This window comes from Benincasa hispida, chromosome 7 (genome assembly GCF_009727055.1).
Source record: "Benincasa hispida cultivar B227 chromosome 7, ASM972705v1, whole genome shotgun sequence".
Classification (NCBI taxonomy): domain Eukaryota; kingdom Viridiplantae; phylum Streptophyta; class Magnoliopsida; order Cucurbitales; family Cucurbitaceae; genus Benincasa; species Benincasa hispida.
Window position 1 is genome coordinate 11,871,399 of NC_052355.1, and position 16,257 is coordinate 11,887,655.

The 16,257-nt window shown below is 36.9% G+C and overlaps 1 protein-coding gene across 11 annotated transcripts in view; it reads right to left on the reverse strand.

Annotated features, from left to right (window-relative positions):
- LOC120081740 (ADP-ribosylation factor GTPase-activating protein AGD4-like) overlaps window positions 1-16,257 on the reverse strand; it is a 69,334-nt gene that overhangs the window by 12,175 nt on the left and 40,902 nt on the right. For 10 of the 11 annotated variants that reach the window (XM_039036849.1, XM_039036846.1, XM_039036847.1 and 7 more), the window contains 6 exons: window positions 14,999-15,046; window positions 14,815-14,910; window positions 14,680-14,721; window positions 13,326-13,541; window positions 8,735-8,866; window positions 181-399 (listed from right to left, as the gene is read on the reverse strand). In XM_039036849.1, the coding sequence (XP_038892777.1) occupies window positions 181-399; window positions 8,735-8,866; window positions 13,326-13,541; window positions 14,680-14,721; window positions 14,815-14,910; window positions 14,999-15,046 (753 nt within the window). The remainder of the gene's footprint in view (window positions 1-180; window positions 400-8,734; window positions 8,867-13,325; window positions 13,542-14,679; window positions 14,722-14,814; window positions 14,911-14,998; window positions 15,047-16,257) is intronic. The other variant, XM_039036845.1, reaches the window with a different exon arrangement.

Sequence of the window (16,257 nt, forward strand, 5' to 3'; positions counted from 1 at the left end):
TTATATTGCATTCAACTATCTGTTACGCAGAAAATAATGTGATTTATGGTCTCCAACATTCAAGCGTAGATGCTAGAAACAAAAATAGCTGAGAAGAAAACTGAAAAGCTAGGATGAACAAAGCTAATTTGAGAGCTTAAAAAAAAGAAAGTCACCAGGATAGCTAAGTCAACTAATTACCTGCAAAGTGAAGGTCTTAGAGGGAGAAATTATTCTGAAGCAAAGTCGTAGATCTGAATCCTCTGCATCCATCTTTATTGTAGACGTATGCAGGTTAACTGTAGAACAACGCAAAATTTCTTCATTGAATGACGATGCCCTATTGTGCCTCGCACGGAATCTACCAAACATACTGTTGTTGTGTTCATCTGGACGATTGAAACTATGAGACTGTTGGCCCTGAAAGAGATATTAAACACGTTAAATTTACCAAAATCCATAGATCAGTTCTCAAGGATTTATTTACTTTTATAATTATTTATATTTATGTCATCATAATCATTGTCTAGCGTACTGCAAATATAAATCATACACAGGGAAATGCTCTAGTAAAAGGTTTCCACCTAGAGCCGAAATAAAACGACAAAATAAAAGGGCAATTTGAATTCATAAAGTCCCTAAGATAGTAAGCATATAATCCACAGATTGACCTTTCAAGCAAAAATAATAGCACATAATAACATCACACCAGCAGTTGAAAATACGAGAACACTTACAAATACCCAAGGAATCACCTCCAAACACGTCTCAAAAGATATTTTTATTTATTTCAACAACAAATTTTATGATTAAGCACAGCAACAAAAATGAAGAAGTTTTATCTCCACGAAATTTGAGCTTCTTAATACAAATCCCATTAAAAAAGGATGTCCAAAATAGAGTTCCAAAAGAGAATCTCATCCATTTCATTTTTCCTTAATTCACAGTAACTTGGAATTTCATCCCACATAGATGATAAATTGTAAATTCTCCAATCATACCATAATATCATTTTTTTTATGAGAAGGCATACCATGATATCATTAGTGACACTTCCCTTGGTTTCTTACAAAATCTTGGTAGGGTACCATGGTTCAATGACAGAACAAAGAAGTCAAGGCCGAGAAACCCAAGCAACCACCCCCCCTACATGCTGAACTTTGAGCTATAAAATTGATCCATCATCCACAACCAAAGTGGTAACTTTGGAGATTTTTTATCCATACCAAATTCCAAATTGGAATATTTTTTTAAATGGAAACAATTCATTAATTTAAGAGAATATCGAGCAAAAGCCCAAAGTACAAGAGGATTATACAATGAGCTAAATAACAACTGAAAGCCAAAACGGATTAGCTAGCGCACCCGGACATCTCAACTAGGTTGACACCCCCTTAGTGCCCTCATCATATCCAATAATTATCTAAGATTAGCTTAAAGCAGAAGCATAACTTCTTTATATTCCCAGAAGGACAAACAACGGGGATAATAATTAAATAATCATTCTGAAAAAAACAATGAAAAACTAAGAAAACCACTGGATGCTGAAGAGACTAAATCCCGTCACTTGGGAGGGAGGCAAACACCCTCCAATTAAGATTAAACTCTGATAAACTGTAGGCATTGAAGTGCTTGGAGAGGATACAACAAGAAGAAGCTAGCCGACGGGTTGATTCGAACCGATCTTGACATCCAAGCACCTTATCATGGAACACCCTCTGATTTCTTTCAAACCAAAGGTCAGCCAGCAGTGCCTTTACTGCATTCAACCATAGAAAATTGCTGGGTTCGTGAAGGTTTATACCAACTAACAGCTGCTGCAAGTTGCCCTTAAAGTCATTACACATAACCCATGAGATGTTGAAGAAGGACAGCAACTTATTCCAACACCAAGCTGAATAGGAACAATGAAAGAAAAAGGTGGAGGGAGTCTTCTGACCAATTTAGACACAAAGGACAAATTGAAGGAGAGATATTGTTGGCTGCCATCTTACTTTGCAACACCGAGGCTACGTTCAACTGCCCACTAAGCATTATCCAGACAAGAATATTAACTCTTCTTGGGCTACAAGTCTTCCATAGGGCCGAGAATAGAGATTTATCCATTGGGGAGGAGTGGGAAAGGTATGTTCTAAGTGAGTTGACCGTAAAGAGTCCCGAGGCTGAGATAGACCATACCTTGCTATCAACAAATTCTGAAACTTTCCTTGTTGCAATGACCCCAGGCACATCTTGAAAGGAGTGATTTCATCATCTTTAAGCAATCGGCGGAAGGTGATTGACGCTGCCAAATTAGTGTCCCAATGGTCAGCAACCGAACCGTTTGGTAACAAAGATATTCGGAAGAGATTTGGGAATAAGGAACAGAAAGAGTCGCACCCACCCAAGGGTCCAGCCAAAAAGCAATTTCTTTCTACCATTTCCAAGCTTAAAGTAGCCAACGATTCAACTTTTAGCCAAGATTTAGAAATACTAATCCAAGGGCTTCTTAGACTTCTACCCCCTTTACCTGCCGTGTGCCAATTGAAAGGGTCCGTGCCATGGATGCTTCTGATAACTTGCCCCCAAAATGAGCCTTCTTCTTTGAAGAACCTCCAGCCCCATTTAGCAAGTAGGGCTTGTTCTAAGTGTTGAATCCACCAAGGCCGAGGCCTCCATCTGTCAATGGTTTTTGAACCATAGCCCACTTCACCAAATGATTTAGCTTGCTGCCATTGTGCCCTTCCCAAAAGAAATTTCTTGTGATTCTCTCCAATTTCAAAGCAACTCCTTCCGGCAATATAAATATGGACATGAAGTGTGTTGGGAGGTTGGATAGAACTGACTTGCATAATGTGACTCTACCTCTTCTAGAAAGATTGAAACGCTTCCATTTATCCAATTTAGCTTGGAAGTTGTCCAAAACTGGTTGCCAAAAAGATAGCTTCTTCGGTTACCCTCCTAGAGGCAGCCCAAGATAGAGGATTGGAAGCTGATCAGCCTTACAATTTAATGCAGCAGCCATTGAAAGCAACTCTTTTTCATCCACATTTACACCGTAAAGGGCTGATTTATCCCAATTTACCTTCTGCCCTGAGCACCATTCGAAAAACTCCACCGTTTGCTTTAGTTTTGCAAGTATACTGCTGTCATACTTACAAAACAAGAGCATATCATCCGCAAATTGAAGGATGGAGATCTGGATTTTATCTTTGCCAACCACAAAACCTTCATATAGACCGGCTTGAATGATCTCAGTCACCAAAGCACTTAAAACTTCACTTACTAGAAGGAAAAGGAAAGGTGAGAGGGGATCACCTTGCCTAATGCCTCTAGTGGCAGCCACTCTTCCCCTTGGTTTTCCGTTGATGAATACAGAAAACATTGGATTTTTAACACAGCCCAAAATCCAATCAATCCATTTCTGATCAAAGTTTTTACTTTTCAACACCTTTTCTAGGAAATCCCAATCCACACGGTCAAAGGTCTTCTCCAAATCAAGTTTGAGGATCCATCCTTTCTTCTTTTTCACTCTATACTCTTCTACAACTTCGTTAGCAATGAGAATGGGGTCTAAAATTTGCCTTCCTTCAATAAAAGTACTTTAGGAAGAGACTATAATGCTAGGCATTACCAATTTTAATCTTTCAACCAGCACCTTTGCAACAACCTTATATATCACTATAGTTAAGCTAATTGGCCTGAAATCACTTACTTTGACTGCTATTTTCTTCTTTTGAATAAGACAAATGAAGTTTTCCTTTATGCATGCATTTAGCTTACCATTCTTATAAAAAATCTTCAAAGGTGGAATGCAGATTATCCTTGATCAAGTGCCAAAATTTCAGCAGAAACTCCACTGTGAAGCCATCGGGTCCTGGTGCTTTACCTTTTCCTAGTTTCCTTACAGCAACCTTGATTTCTTCAGGAGAGAACTTGGCTTGTAAGCTTATGTTCTGAGTAGCCTTGATACAAAACCAATCAAGGTTCAATGTAAGATGCCTTAAACCCGGAGACTTCAGGAATATGTTGTTGTAAAAATTCAAGATTAGATGTTCAATCTCTTGAAAAGAAGTTGTTGGCACCCCTTGATCATCTATTAATTCAGCAATGAAATTTCTTCTCTTTTTTGCAGCTAAATACTTATGAAAAAACTTGTATTTTCATCTCCCAACTTCAACCAATTCAGCTTACTTTTCTGAATTAAATTAATTTCCTCCAGTCTGTAAAGAGACATTAAATCTGACTTTAAAGTGGATCTAAGTGTCAATTCACTGTTATCAAGGGTAGAGCAATCAGCAAGAGCATCCCATTTTTCAATTTCTTTTAACAGCCCCTCTTCTTTGCTTCTTTGATCTTCCTGAAATTTAGTGTACCACTCCTTTACTGATGCCTTTACACCTTTCAATTTCTGATTAAGGGCAAAACCAGCCCACCTTTGAATGCTGCTACTAGACCAAGCTGATTCGATGATTTTGGCGCACTCCTTATTAAACAACCAGCTGTTACAAAATCTAAAAGGGGAAGAACCCCAGCTGAACAACCCTGCTTCTAGCAAAATTGGAAAGTGATCCGAGAAGGATCTTACTTGTCTGTTGGCTCTAGAGTTCTCAAACAACTCATCCCACGTTTTGGTGATGAAAAATCGATCTAAAAGAGATCTTGAAGCTGAAACTCCTTCCCTAGACCAAGTGAAGCTGCCATTTCCCAACCGTATCTCCAAAAGATTGGCTTGGTCTATAAAGTTGTTAAACTTCCTCATTCCTTTAGTGCTTCTACCCAATGGATATCTTTCATGTGCCCATCTTGTGATATTAAAATCTCCCCCGATGCACCATGCTTCTACACAATAAAATAAAAGAGATAAAAGCTCTGGCCACATGAATTTTCTCTCTTTGTAATCATTTGGTCCATAGACATTAGTGATCTAGCAAGTCTTATTGCAAGCAGTGATGCATTTTACTGATAACGAATACCCCCCTTCAAAGTTTCAACCACCGAGATCAAATTCTTATCCCATAGAGTCAATAATCCACCTGAATAACCATAAGACTCCACAAATTCCCAGCCAATATCTTTAGAACTCCACAAGCTTTTGATGACACTCACTTCAAAGCTGTCTTTTTTTTACTCTTGAATTAGAACTACTATAGGGTTAATTTTCTTTAGAAAACGCTTGAGAGCTAACCTTCTGTTAACATCTTTCAGGCCTCTAGTATTCCATGACACAATTCTCATGATTGAGACTTTGAGGTTAAATGAGCTGGAAGATCACAAGGAATGGTTGGAAAAATTGAACCAACAGCCTCTAAAATAGTGTCATCCTCCGTCTGAAACAGGGGGTTCAAATCTTGAACTATAGGGTCCTCTTTACTTTTTTCTTCTGAAAAACCAACTGATTTTGCCCAAACCTCTTCTTCACTACTCACACTGAAAGGAAAATCAATGAGGACCTCCCCTTTATCTGCTGGAAACTCCCCCGGATGGGTTGTGGAACCTCTCAAGAATGTAAGCTCTGTATTAGGTACTGAAAAAACAGAGTGTACAAAGAGAGTTGGGAGAGGAGAAAGGGAGCCTAACCTAGAGCATTGAGGCTGTCCTTGAATTTGGGTGCATTGGGCTTCTAATAAATTCGAGTTGTGAATTGCCACTGACTTGGCTTTAAAGCTTGGTTTCTTGGATGAGTCCTTGCCTAACTTTCTTCTGATGAAATGATTAGGGAATGATTTAAAAGGGCAGGGGGAATGCTTGAATTTTTGCTGACGTCTAGCCCCTGTTTTGCTTGCCTTTGGCGCTTGTTTACTGCAGGGAGGGAGGAGGAGTGCCAAGGAGGGGGCATGGACTTTTGGGGCTAGCTCGGGGGCCGGCTGAGTAGAGGAGCATAAATTTTTAGTGAAAACAGGAGAGGGAGACTTACTCGGACTGGAACAGAGGAGCAGAGCAGCATCCTTGGAAAACGAAGGGTCAAATTTGCTGCTTGAGAAAATTACCGTTGATTGCTTCGAAATACAATTAACTTTATTTCCTATTGACTTTTCATTTTTTTAAATAGGTGACTGTTCAGATTCCTTGGCCAAGGGGCTGGATACCCCATTAAAGGCTCCCTTCTCTCTCTTCTTAAAGGCTCTAGGCACCTTTTCAACTTTTTCATTAAAGTGCAATGACTCTTCAATTTCTTGCACACTAAACTTCTCACTTGCAAAGGGCTGGCCAACTTCCTCGACAGTAAAGAAGGTAGGGGTGGTTGGACTCTTTGTAATTAAACTCCTTGCAAGGGGGGAGTGAGACTTTTCGACTTCCTCTGTGTAAATTTCATCTCTTTACAGGGGTTCTTGAATCGGATTTGGGTTCCTTGAAAATGTGGGTTTGGAATGTGAAGAGACAAGGAAATTCCATTCCGAAATATCTAATTTGAAATTAACTCCTTCATCTTTAATTACATCATTTAACCTAATAAGGTCAATAGGATTAAAGAAGTCCTTAAATAATAAATTCCCCACTGCCTTAGAAGGACCTTCTAAACATTCGACATCTCCAAAATTTAGAAAAAAATTCCCACGAATTGCATCCTTTATTTCGATTGTGGCTGGCATAAATCCACATAGGTTTCTTCTAACTTGAATTTTGGCTTCCAAACAATTAGTTAGGTTACGAGTTTCTAAGGCAATTGATTCCAAACCCCCAAAATAAGCACCTATGGCTTCAAAGGTCTTTCTGCCCCAAAAATCCAGTGTTAGATTCTTGATTGAAATCCAACCACCAAAACCTTTCATCACAGAGGCTCTTCCATGCATTTTGGGATTCCACTTTTCGAACAGCAAGTGAAAAGGACCAAACGACTGCCATTTGCACGGATTTGATATCAAAGTGGCCAAATCACCATTGCTGACTTTGATTAAAGCTTTATCTGCAAACAGAGGATTGATAATGACACTGGTTTTAAAGGCCTCACTCAATACCTTCGAGATATCCTTCCAATCATTGAAGACTAAAATCCTTGAGATGAGTCATAAACTACTAAAATCTTCTTTGAGAACTTCATGATCTTTTTGAATCCAATAAGAACCCTTTTCTTGATTTAATTGACCTTGACTACAAGATTTTTGAACTGTAACATTCTTAAACTTTGAAGGCTTAAGATATGGTTGAGAGAACCTACCTTTCACCACTTCTGAGAAACTCTTCACTTGAGGGGCTTGCTGAGCTGAATTATCTTTGAAGATATGGATGTTGGCTTCAATCATTTCCTTGAACTCTTACCAGCCTGAACATCCAACCCCATAAGAAACATGAATATTCTTTCTTCCCCCTGTGGTAGGCCACACTGCACATTCTACAAACCAATTGTCTTTGACTCTAAATTTGGCTAGACGTATGAAACTCTCATCTACTCTTTCTTTTAACAAAAAGAACTTGACCATTGAGGCAAACAAAAGTCTTTTGAAGCTTTCTTTTAGCCAAATGGCTGCTGCTAAAGAGAGGAACAAGAACCGTCCTTTTTTCAAATCTTCCACTATGAATCCTAGACCCTCTTGCCACATACAAAAGAAATGACCCAATATGTTGCAGCTTTTAATCTCCATGACCGGAAAGCACTCCTATCAAGGAGTCGAAAGCTCTTTACACAAAATGCTCCCTTTTACTCGAAGCAGCAAGGGTTAAAGACAGGGCTGGAAACAGGGCAAGAAACAAGGAAAGAAAGGGGATCGGGGGAAGTGAAAGAGCCGGAAGAGGGGCCGAGGGAGGGGGGTAGAGGGAGAGAGGTGGGAGAGGTGGTTAGAGGGAAGGAAGGCTAGGGAGAAGCATGTGAGCTCCGGTGGGGTGGTCGGGAGGGGGCGGGGGGCAGGGGAAGGGAGAAAAGGAGGAGAGAGGGGAGAGCAATTGGAATATTAGTTCAACAAAAAATAGAATCAATTATGTTTTAGGGGAACTTTTTTATATTTTATTTGTTGTAATCTTTTTTAACAAGGAACAATCTAAGCATTAATAGGTGCAAAGATAGAAAAATGTTCAAGCGTACAAACTTTCTATATTTTGATTTTTTTCCCCCATTCTATTACACTGACCACTCTTTTACACGCTACAATTGTTTAGTATTTCATATGACTCCCTTTGCATAACATTAGTTATAAACAAAAAGGCCGCAGATCGTATTCTATAAAAACTTAAACCACCAAAAATGGCCCATTTATTATGCTACAAAGAATTATTTAATTTACAAAACAAGTGCACAGGATCCACAACAAAGGAGATTGATGAGATACTGTTAAGTCTTTTTTATCTTAAAAAGATTATGAGGGTTAACGCTTCCTTGGCCAATAACCAAATAAAAAGATTGATAATAGATAGAAGCCCTTAAAAAAAATCACTGAAACTAATATTTTTCTATTGGAGAAATGTGAAAGGAGATCTTTTTTTCTTTCTTGTTTTTTGTTTTTTGTTTTGTTTTTTTTTTTTTAATTTTTTTTTAATTTTATTTTTTTATTTTTTTTGTGTTTGTGTGAAAACTTTCCAGCTAATAAGTAAAAAGTTCACACACAAAGTGCATTACAGCAACAAACCTTGGGACTTAAGCAGGAAGCACAAAAGAACATGGGGACTTTTCCTGTGAAGCGCTTTTGTATATATAAACACATATTCTACTAAAACGTAATTCCTAGGACAATTTGTTTAGTCATGCCTTGCTGGATGTCAAGGTGCTGAAGGTGCTATGTTTGATAATTTGATTTATATAGAAGATCCCTAACAAGTCTACCAATGTAACAAATAAACATACCACATATTTGCTTGCCTTGTTCTTATAATAATAGAGAGCACCTTGACTATCAAGTACAAAAAACATCCTTTTCCAATCCCCCCTCGAACCTGAAGATCGTTTCAAGAGATAACCTTGTTTTATTGTTTCGACCTACAATACAAAGATGGCAAGAGAATGGTTAAATGATATTGCTGGAGAGATGAAATCTTTTTAAATTATTGTCACAAGAACGAAGTAAACACAAAATGCTTATGAAGCAACCACTTATTTATGATAGCCTTATTAGTTATTACTTTATTTAGAGTATATTAGTTTTCTTTTTTCAATTAACATATATTCATGTTTATTGTCCTCATCTGGAACACCATATGAATTATAATGTCCAATTTGTTGCCCGTTAATGTCCTCCAGCATGCACATCTATTAAAATATTTTGCTTTGGCGAAGTGTGTGTTTTTTTCTTAATTTAATAGAAACAACTACTTTCATTCAGAAATAATGAAAGAACACAAGAGCATACAAAAACCAATCCCAAAAAGACCCTACACTAAAGTGAGGACCTCCAACTAGGAGTAAAGTTACCTAGTGATATCGAATTCTAAAGAGAAACTTGAAATCTCACCAAGGACCAAATAGCACTAGGGTCCCTCTCCATTCCCCTAGAAACTTTGTTATTCCACTCCCCTAAATATCCAATAATAGAGCATACCCCCTTGCAAGTCACAAAAAGCGGCCCAATCGAAATATCCTATTGACACGATAACACATAACCGAACTCTTGAAAAAAGCAATTTCCCACAAATCTCGCTACCTCACAACTCCAGAGTAAGTAATCCAAGGTATGAGAGCCTTCTGGCAAAGAATAAAGTAAGAAGGACCATGAGGTTAACCTCCTTGACATTCGATCCAACGTGTTCACCCAGCCTAGAAGAACTTATCAAGTAAAGAACTTCACTTTCTTAGGGATCTTAATACTCCCAAGGATATCACGCACCTATTCGCTTGGGGCAAGGGTTCAATAAGTGCCAAAAAAAGGTCTAGCAAGAAAGGCCCCTCCAGGTGCGAAAGTCCCTTCTCCATATCCTAAAAGTAACCTCTTGGATAAAAGACAAGAGAGAAATCACCTACATTGTTTTCCTATCAGACAAAGGACAACGAAACCCAAACAGAAATGAAACAGAGTTCAAGACCACACCAAAATAGATCAAACGGTTTTAAGAGGAGAAAATATGGCATGAACGAGGAAACACAAAGCATAAGAGACTATCCTCCCCAAAAGTTTGTTTCCTTACCTTCCCTACCACACAACGAGCAAGATGGGAGAAAGAGGAGAGCTCAAGAAAAATATCCTTCCAAGGATTCCAATATGTGCCTTTAACCCCATTCGAATACCACTCTAAGGGATGAGAGTCGTACTTACTCACAATGATCCTATGCTGAAAACATTCGGGCTTAGAGGGGAAATGCCAAAGCCACTTAGCCATCAGAGCTTTGTTCTTGATTCCCCTACCCCCCACGGGTTTCCTTCACTAGGTAAGAACCTTGAGATAAAAGGAGAATTCTCTCCAAGAATCAAGATTGTTGATCTTTTATTAGAATGAATAATGTGTTTCATACAAGAGGGGAAAGTTCCTATTTATAGAGTTATACTACAAGTAGAGGTAAAAAGGGAATTAACCTAGAATATTACTATTGGAATTTCTACATTTGAATAGGAATATCTTTTCCTTTATTGTCTTTATGTTTATTTTTCCCTTTATTGTCTTCATTCTTTCCATATTTATAAAAGGTCTATCTCCTATATAAGAAGACCTAATCTGCACATATTGAATAAGAAATAAAGGACATTAATATTTCTATTCCTCCAATTTCTACATGGTATCAAAGCAAGGAAATCTTAAAAACCCTAATTTTTTTCCTTAAACCTAAATAAAAAATAAAACTGCAAAGCCTAGCCGCCGCATCATTTGTTAGTAACCGGCGAAATCCATCAGTTTCTGGCAAAATAGGTCTGTCCCTGACCAAGTCTTTCGTGTGTGGATTCCAAACCACGCGTCCATCTCCGACAAAATCCCTCGCGTGTGGGTTTCAAACTGCGTTTTTTTGTTAACGTGAGTAGATCTGTATCACCGCATGTCCAGTCGATTCCAAAGATCTCGGTTCGCGTAACGTCGTTCGCGTTCCCTCGCCTGAATTTATGCAGCCGTGAGTTGAAGTTGGAGCCGCCATAGGATCTGTGTTTTGCAGCAGTGTGCATCGTCGGTCTCCGGTTTGCAGGAGGGCATTTTGGGTGCTTTAGCTTCCACTTCAGCGTTCTTTCTAACAATTGGTTCAAATTCTGGTTTGGTTTCACACTAAAAGGCCTCATACCAATGAAGATAGTTGTCCTTCCTTATATACCCATGATCCTCCTCTTATCTAACCAATGTGGGACTTTGGTCACATTCCCAACAATCCTCCCCTCGAACAAAAGACTACTAAGCCTCCCCTCAAGTAGTCATCCAACTGTCTAACTCATATCTAGGCTAGCTCCTCTTCACCCAAGCACACACCGCCTATCCAATAGAGTTCAACCACGGATCATACCATGACTACTTCCAAGGCTCCATTATATATCTTTGTTCACTCCTGGTTTGGGTTGCTTCTATTGGATTTGGTTTAAAACCCTTTTTTTTTTTTTTTTTTTTTTGTGGATTTCTACTATTTGCTAAATCTTCTACCATGTTACAAAAGCAAATTCATCAAATCCTACCATGGTCAACCACCAATTTTTCATCTAATAGTTCATGCGTTTCTTTGACTCACACAGGTCCCAATACATTCTCGTGTAGTAATTCATCTCCGTGGATTATTGATTCCGGAGCTTCAGATCACATGACTAGTTCTTCGTCTTCTTTTAATTCGTACTCTCCATTATATTGCAATGAGAAAATTGGAATTGATGATGGTAGTTTTTCTTCTGTTGCTAGAAAAGGAACTATTAAATTGACTAAAAAAATCTCTCCAATCTGTCTTACATGTTCCAAAATTAGCCTGTAATCTTTTATCCGTTTCTAAACTTTCCAAAGATTCTAATTGTCGTGTTACATTCTTTGAGTCTCGTTGTATTTTTCAAGATCAGGATTCGGGGAGGATGATTGGGAGTGCTAGGATGCTTGATGGTCTCTACTACTTTGATGAAGGTTCTTTTAGCAATAAAATAACTCAAGGTCTTAGTAGTATAAGTTCTCTTTCCGTTAAAGAACAAATTATACCATGGCATCATAAACTAGGGCATCCTAGTTTTCCATCATAGACTAGGGCATCCCAGTTTTGCCTATCTGAAATATTTATTTCCAGATTTATTTAAGGGAATTGATTGTTCATTTCTTAATTGTGAAAGTTGCATTTTCGTAAAGAATCATCAGTCCACATATTTTCCAAAACCTTACAAGGCTTCAAAACCTTTTTATTTAATTCATACCGATGTTTGGGGTCCTAAAATTACGACTCATAGTGGAAAAAGATGGTTTGTTACTTGTATTGATGATCATACTCGTTTATCTTGGGTTTATTTAATACAGAAAAAATCTGAGATGAAAGACATTTTTAAACATTTTTACAATTTGATTGAAACTCAATTTAAAACCAAAATCTGCATTTTACACTCTGATAATGGAACTAAGTACTTTAATGAGTTTTTTGACGATTTTTTGAAAAACAAAGGTATCATTCATCAGTTTACATGTTGAGATACTCCTCAACAAAATGGGATTGCTAAAAGAAAAATAGGCATTTACTTGAAGTGGCACGTGCTATAATGTTTTCTATGCAAATTCCAAAATATCAATGGGGGGAAGCAATCCTTACAGCTACGTATTTAATAAATGGAATGCCTAGTAAGATCTTGAATTTTAAGTCTCCCATCGACTGCCTTAAAAAAGAATTTCTAACATCCCGCATATATTTTGAATTCCCCTTAAAAGTTTTTGGGTGAACTACTTATGTTTACATACCCGATCAATTTCGGTCCAAACTTGATCATAGGGCTGTTAAATGCATTTTTGTGGGTTACTCTTTAAATAAAAAGGTTATAAATGTTTTAATTCTCTAACAAAAAAAAAAAAAAAACTGTTTGTGAGTATGGATGTGTCTTTCTTAGAAAATCAACCATATTTTCCCCAAAATTCTCTTCAGTATTACGTCTAGGGTTTTGTGGAGGGGCGAGTTTACACTTTTACTAATAGTCGCAGCCATCATTTCTTCTTGCATCTCCAACAACACTAATTCTAGCCTCTGACCATGATCCATAGCAGAAACAATACTCCCAAGAAAGAACGGCTCTGATTCTTCTCTTCCTTCATCCACCCCTTCCCAAAGGAAAAGCCTTGTAAGCTTTGCACTTCTTTTACATCCTATGAGCTATAACTTATAAGTTCCTTGATCCACGGTGTGATGATTAGGTGATTGTCTTGTGAGACCAAGTATAAGTGAGCATAATTTACAGTTATTGTTAAAAGAAGTATCCATAACTCAATTAGTTCCCAAGTGAAATATGGTTAAGAATATTTGAGGAGTTGGGTAGATGGTATTGTGAAGAAACTGAAAAGAAAAAAAAAACGTTATTTACCTTCCCATTGACAATCGACTGAGGAGCTGTTTCAACACTTCTGTAGGAGCTAATACCACTACCATGAATGCCATCAGAAACCAAAGAAGGATCTAGGCTATTGGAAGCTTGCAAATTGTCCAGCTGTGCCTGTGTCCTGAATTCCTGAATCCTTTTTGCAAGTTTATCTTGTTCAATGTTGGCCAGTTCTTTAGATTGTTGTGCATATGTTAGAACCTTGAACAAGATGAAAAAGGTTACAAGGAAAAAGCAATTTAACTTGTGCAAGATTTTTCATATAGGTGGATATAGCTTATATTAGGAAATACTTCCGGTTCTACTACAGCACAGAAATCTTCTATGTACGCCATTAGTTTTTAGCCATGCCACAGAGATTAAAAGTTATGTAAAACCTACTAAATAAGAAAATAAAATTTGGTCATGTATATATGAACTGAAATAGTTCAGAAGTTGGATTCATGGAACAATTTTTTGTAAATTTCTGCCGCCAATTCAGATTAGAATAAGGTTGACTACAGATTTCAGAAAAGAGAGGAGGAAATTTGTCCCAGCCGATAGTGACGGACAGACTTAGACTCCCAAGAAAACAAATGAATTAACCAGCAAATCATGATATTGGTCAGTTGGGTCGTATGCATACTAGAGTAAGTGGAATACAGTGTTAGCATTCGGAAGTGGTTGAGATATATCCGTGGCGTACAATATTGATATTGGTATTTCAATTTTATGGACATAGACGACAGATATATTGATAAAATATTGGTCTTGATGAATATTTTTTAAAAATTATAAAAGTTATTTAAATTAATAATTAAGTTGTTTTCACTTTCAAACTAAACTATACTATACATCTTGAAAATGTATTCATATAAGGATTAATAGATAGAGATATTTTTTTATTTATATGTATATAAAGGAGATATTGATTAATCTTTTATATCGAATCAAACCCTAAAATTTATAGATATATCGGCTTGACAAATATTTTCAGTCCTTGGATATACCTATAAACCATATACAAAATAATGCAACAACTCCAACAGAAATTCAATCTCTACCGTGAATATTTTTACACAAGAATGATTTGAAGCCCATCAAAAGGATACTTGATGCAAAAACATGTCAGATAATCAAATGAAATATTATTTTACCCCAATCTATGGCCCACTCTATCATCTCAAATGTCCCACCAGAGGTAGATTAAACTCGATGCGCTCTATCATCTCAAATGTCCCACCAGAGGCAGATTAAACTAGATGATTGCGTTAATAATGTCTACATCTCTAATTATATTGATTTATGACACAATTCCTCACTCAAGAAATTTCAATGTTTTGGATATATAGGAGCATACCTGATGAATGAAAGGTTCCATCTGGCCAAATAAGTCAAATCCCTAGCTCATAAATAAATAAACACTGCTTAGTCCACATAATAGTAAAAATATTCAATCATGAAGTAACATCATTAAATAATTTAAAGATCATACTAGCTTAAAATATCTCAAATGAGCATCCATCAGAGCACTTATAGATTCTAAGAACTCATACTTCTTCTTTGCTTCAACGTTCATGAGCGCATTCACCTACCACCCTCAAAACAGTAAAAAAGTTAGTTAGCAAAAAGCCTAAAAGAGATCAGAACAGCTAAAAGCAATGTAATAGTTAACCTACTAGATTGAAGCGGCTTTTCTCAAATGCGGACTTTGAATTCAGGAGGTTCTGAAATAAGACTGGGAGGTCATCAATAAAATACTTCAAAAATATTATATAAAACTCATAAGAAAATAGATCTTCATTCTCCAAAAATGAATAAGAAATTCCAACAAGGTAACAGGGAAGATATCAATGACACACTTAAAAGTGGCTGCATATGTATTCTTTTTTCCCCTTGTGTGTCAGTATAACTATTGAATGCACGACTTTTGAAATCATGGTTCGACTTAACCAAGCCATTAACAACTCCGCAAAGTTAATTGACAATTTTTTTTTCTTTTTTTTTTTGGGAAAAGAAACAAATTTTATCAATGAATGAAATAGGAGCATAAAAGACTTCCTAATGCAATCAAAGTCATCCTATCCGAAATTTAGTTAGGAAGGACTTTACATATTTTTCCTTTTGTAATAGTTGTTGAACTTCGGATATTGGCTATTTTGGATGTTTTGTTTTGTTTGTATTTCTGATTATGGACATAATGAGGGTGCTAAGAGCATGCCAACCTAGTTGAGATGCCTGGATGCACCTCCTGATCCGCTAGATATATATATTTTGTACCTTGAGAGACTTTGTCTCTTTTCATTAATTCAATGAAAAGTGTGTTTCCTTTTATTTATTAAAAAAAGAAAGAAAGAAAGAAAGAAAAAAGGCCTTCACATATTTTCAAGATGAGTTTCTATCTTGGTCCGAACGTAATAAAATTGCTTGTGCTAAAACTTCTTCTTGGTGCTCAAATCTCCAAATTATTTGCAGATTTTTTCATCCAAGATATTTGTTTAAACTGGACATCTCTTCACACCAAGTTATTTTTTAGCTTGGTTTTGTTTAGTTTCAAGTGTATCTAGCAAGCTTTATTTGTTTCAACATTTGTACTTTGAGCATTAGTCTCTTTCATTATTTCAATGAAATTATTGTTTCCGTTTAAAAAAAAAAAAAAGTATAAAACACTTCCTACATCAAAAGTTAACTTACCAAAGGTTCATCCAATTGGAAATCAAAGAAGAAAGACTAATATATACAAGGGTGTTTTTGTTTACACCAATACAAAACATGAAATAAAATTAAATCTAAAAAGTAATCAAATCCTCCACAATTTGGAGGCTATGATGCCTTTCTCTCGGGGGAGGGGTTCCTTGCCTCTCTGCCCTTCGGCAGTTGGTGCAATACCAAAAGACTAATTCTTGAATGAAAATATTCTCTCTCAAAATACGAGAGA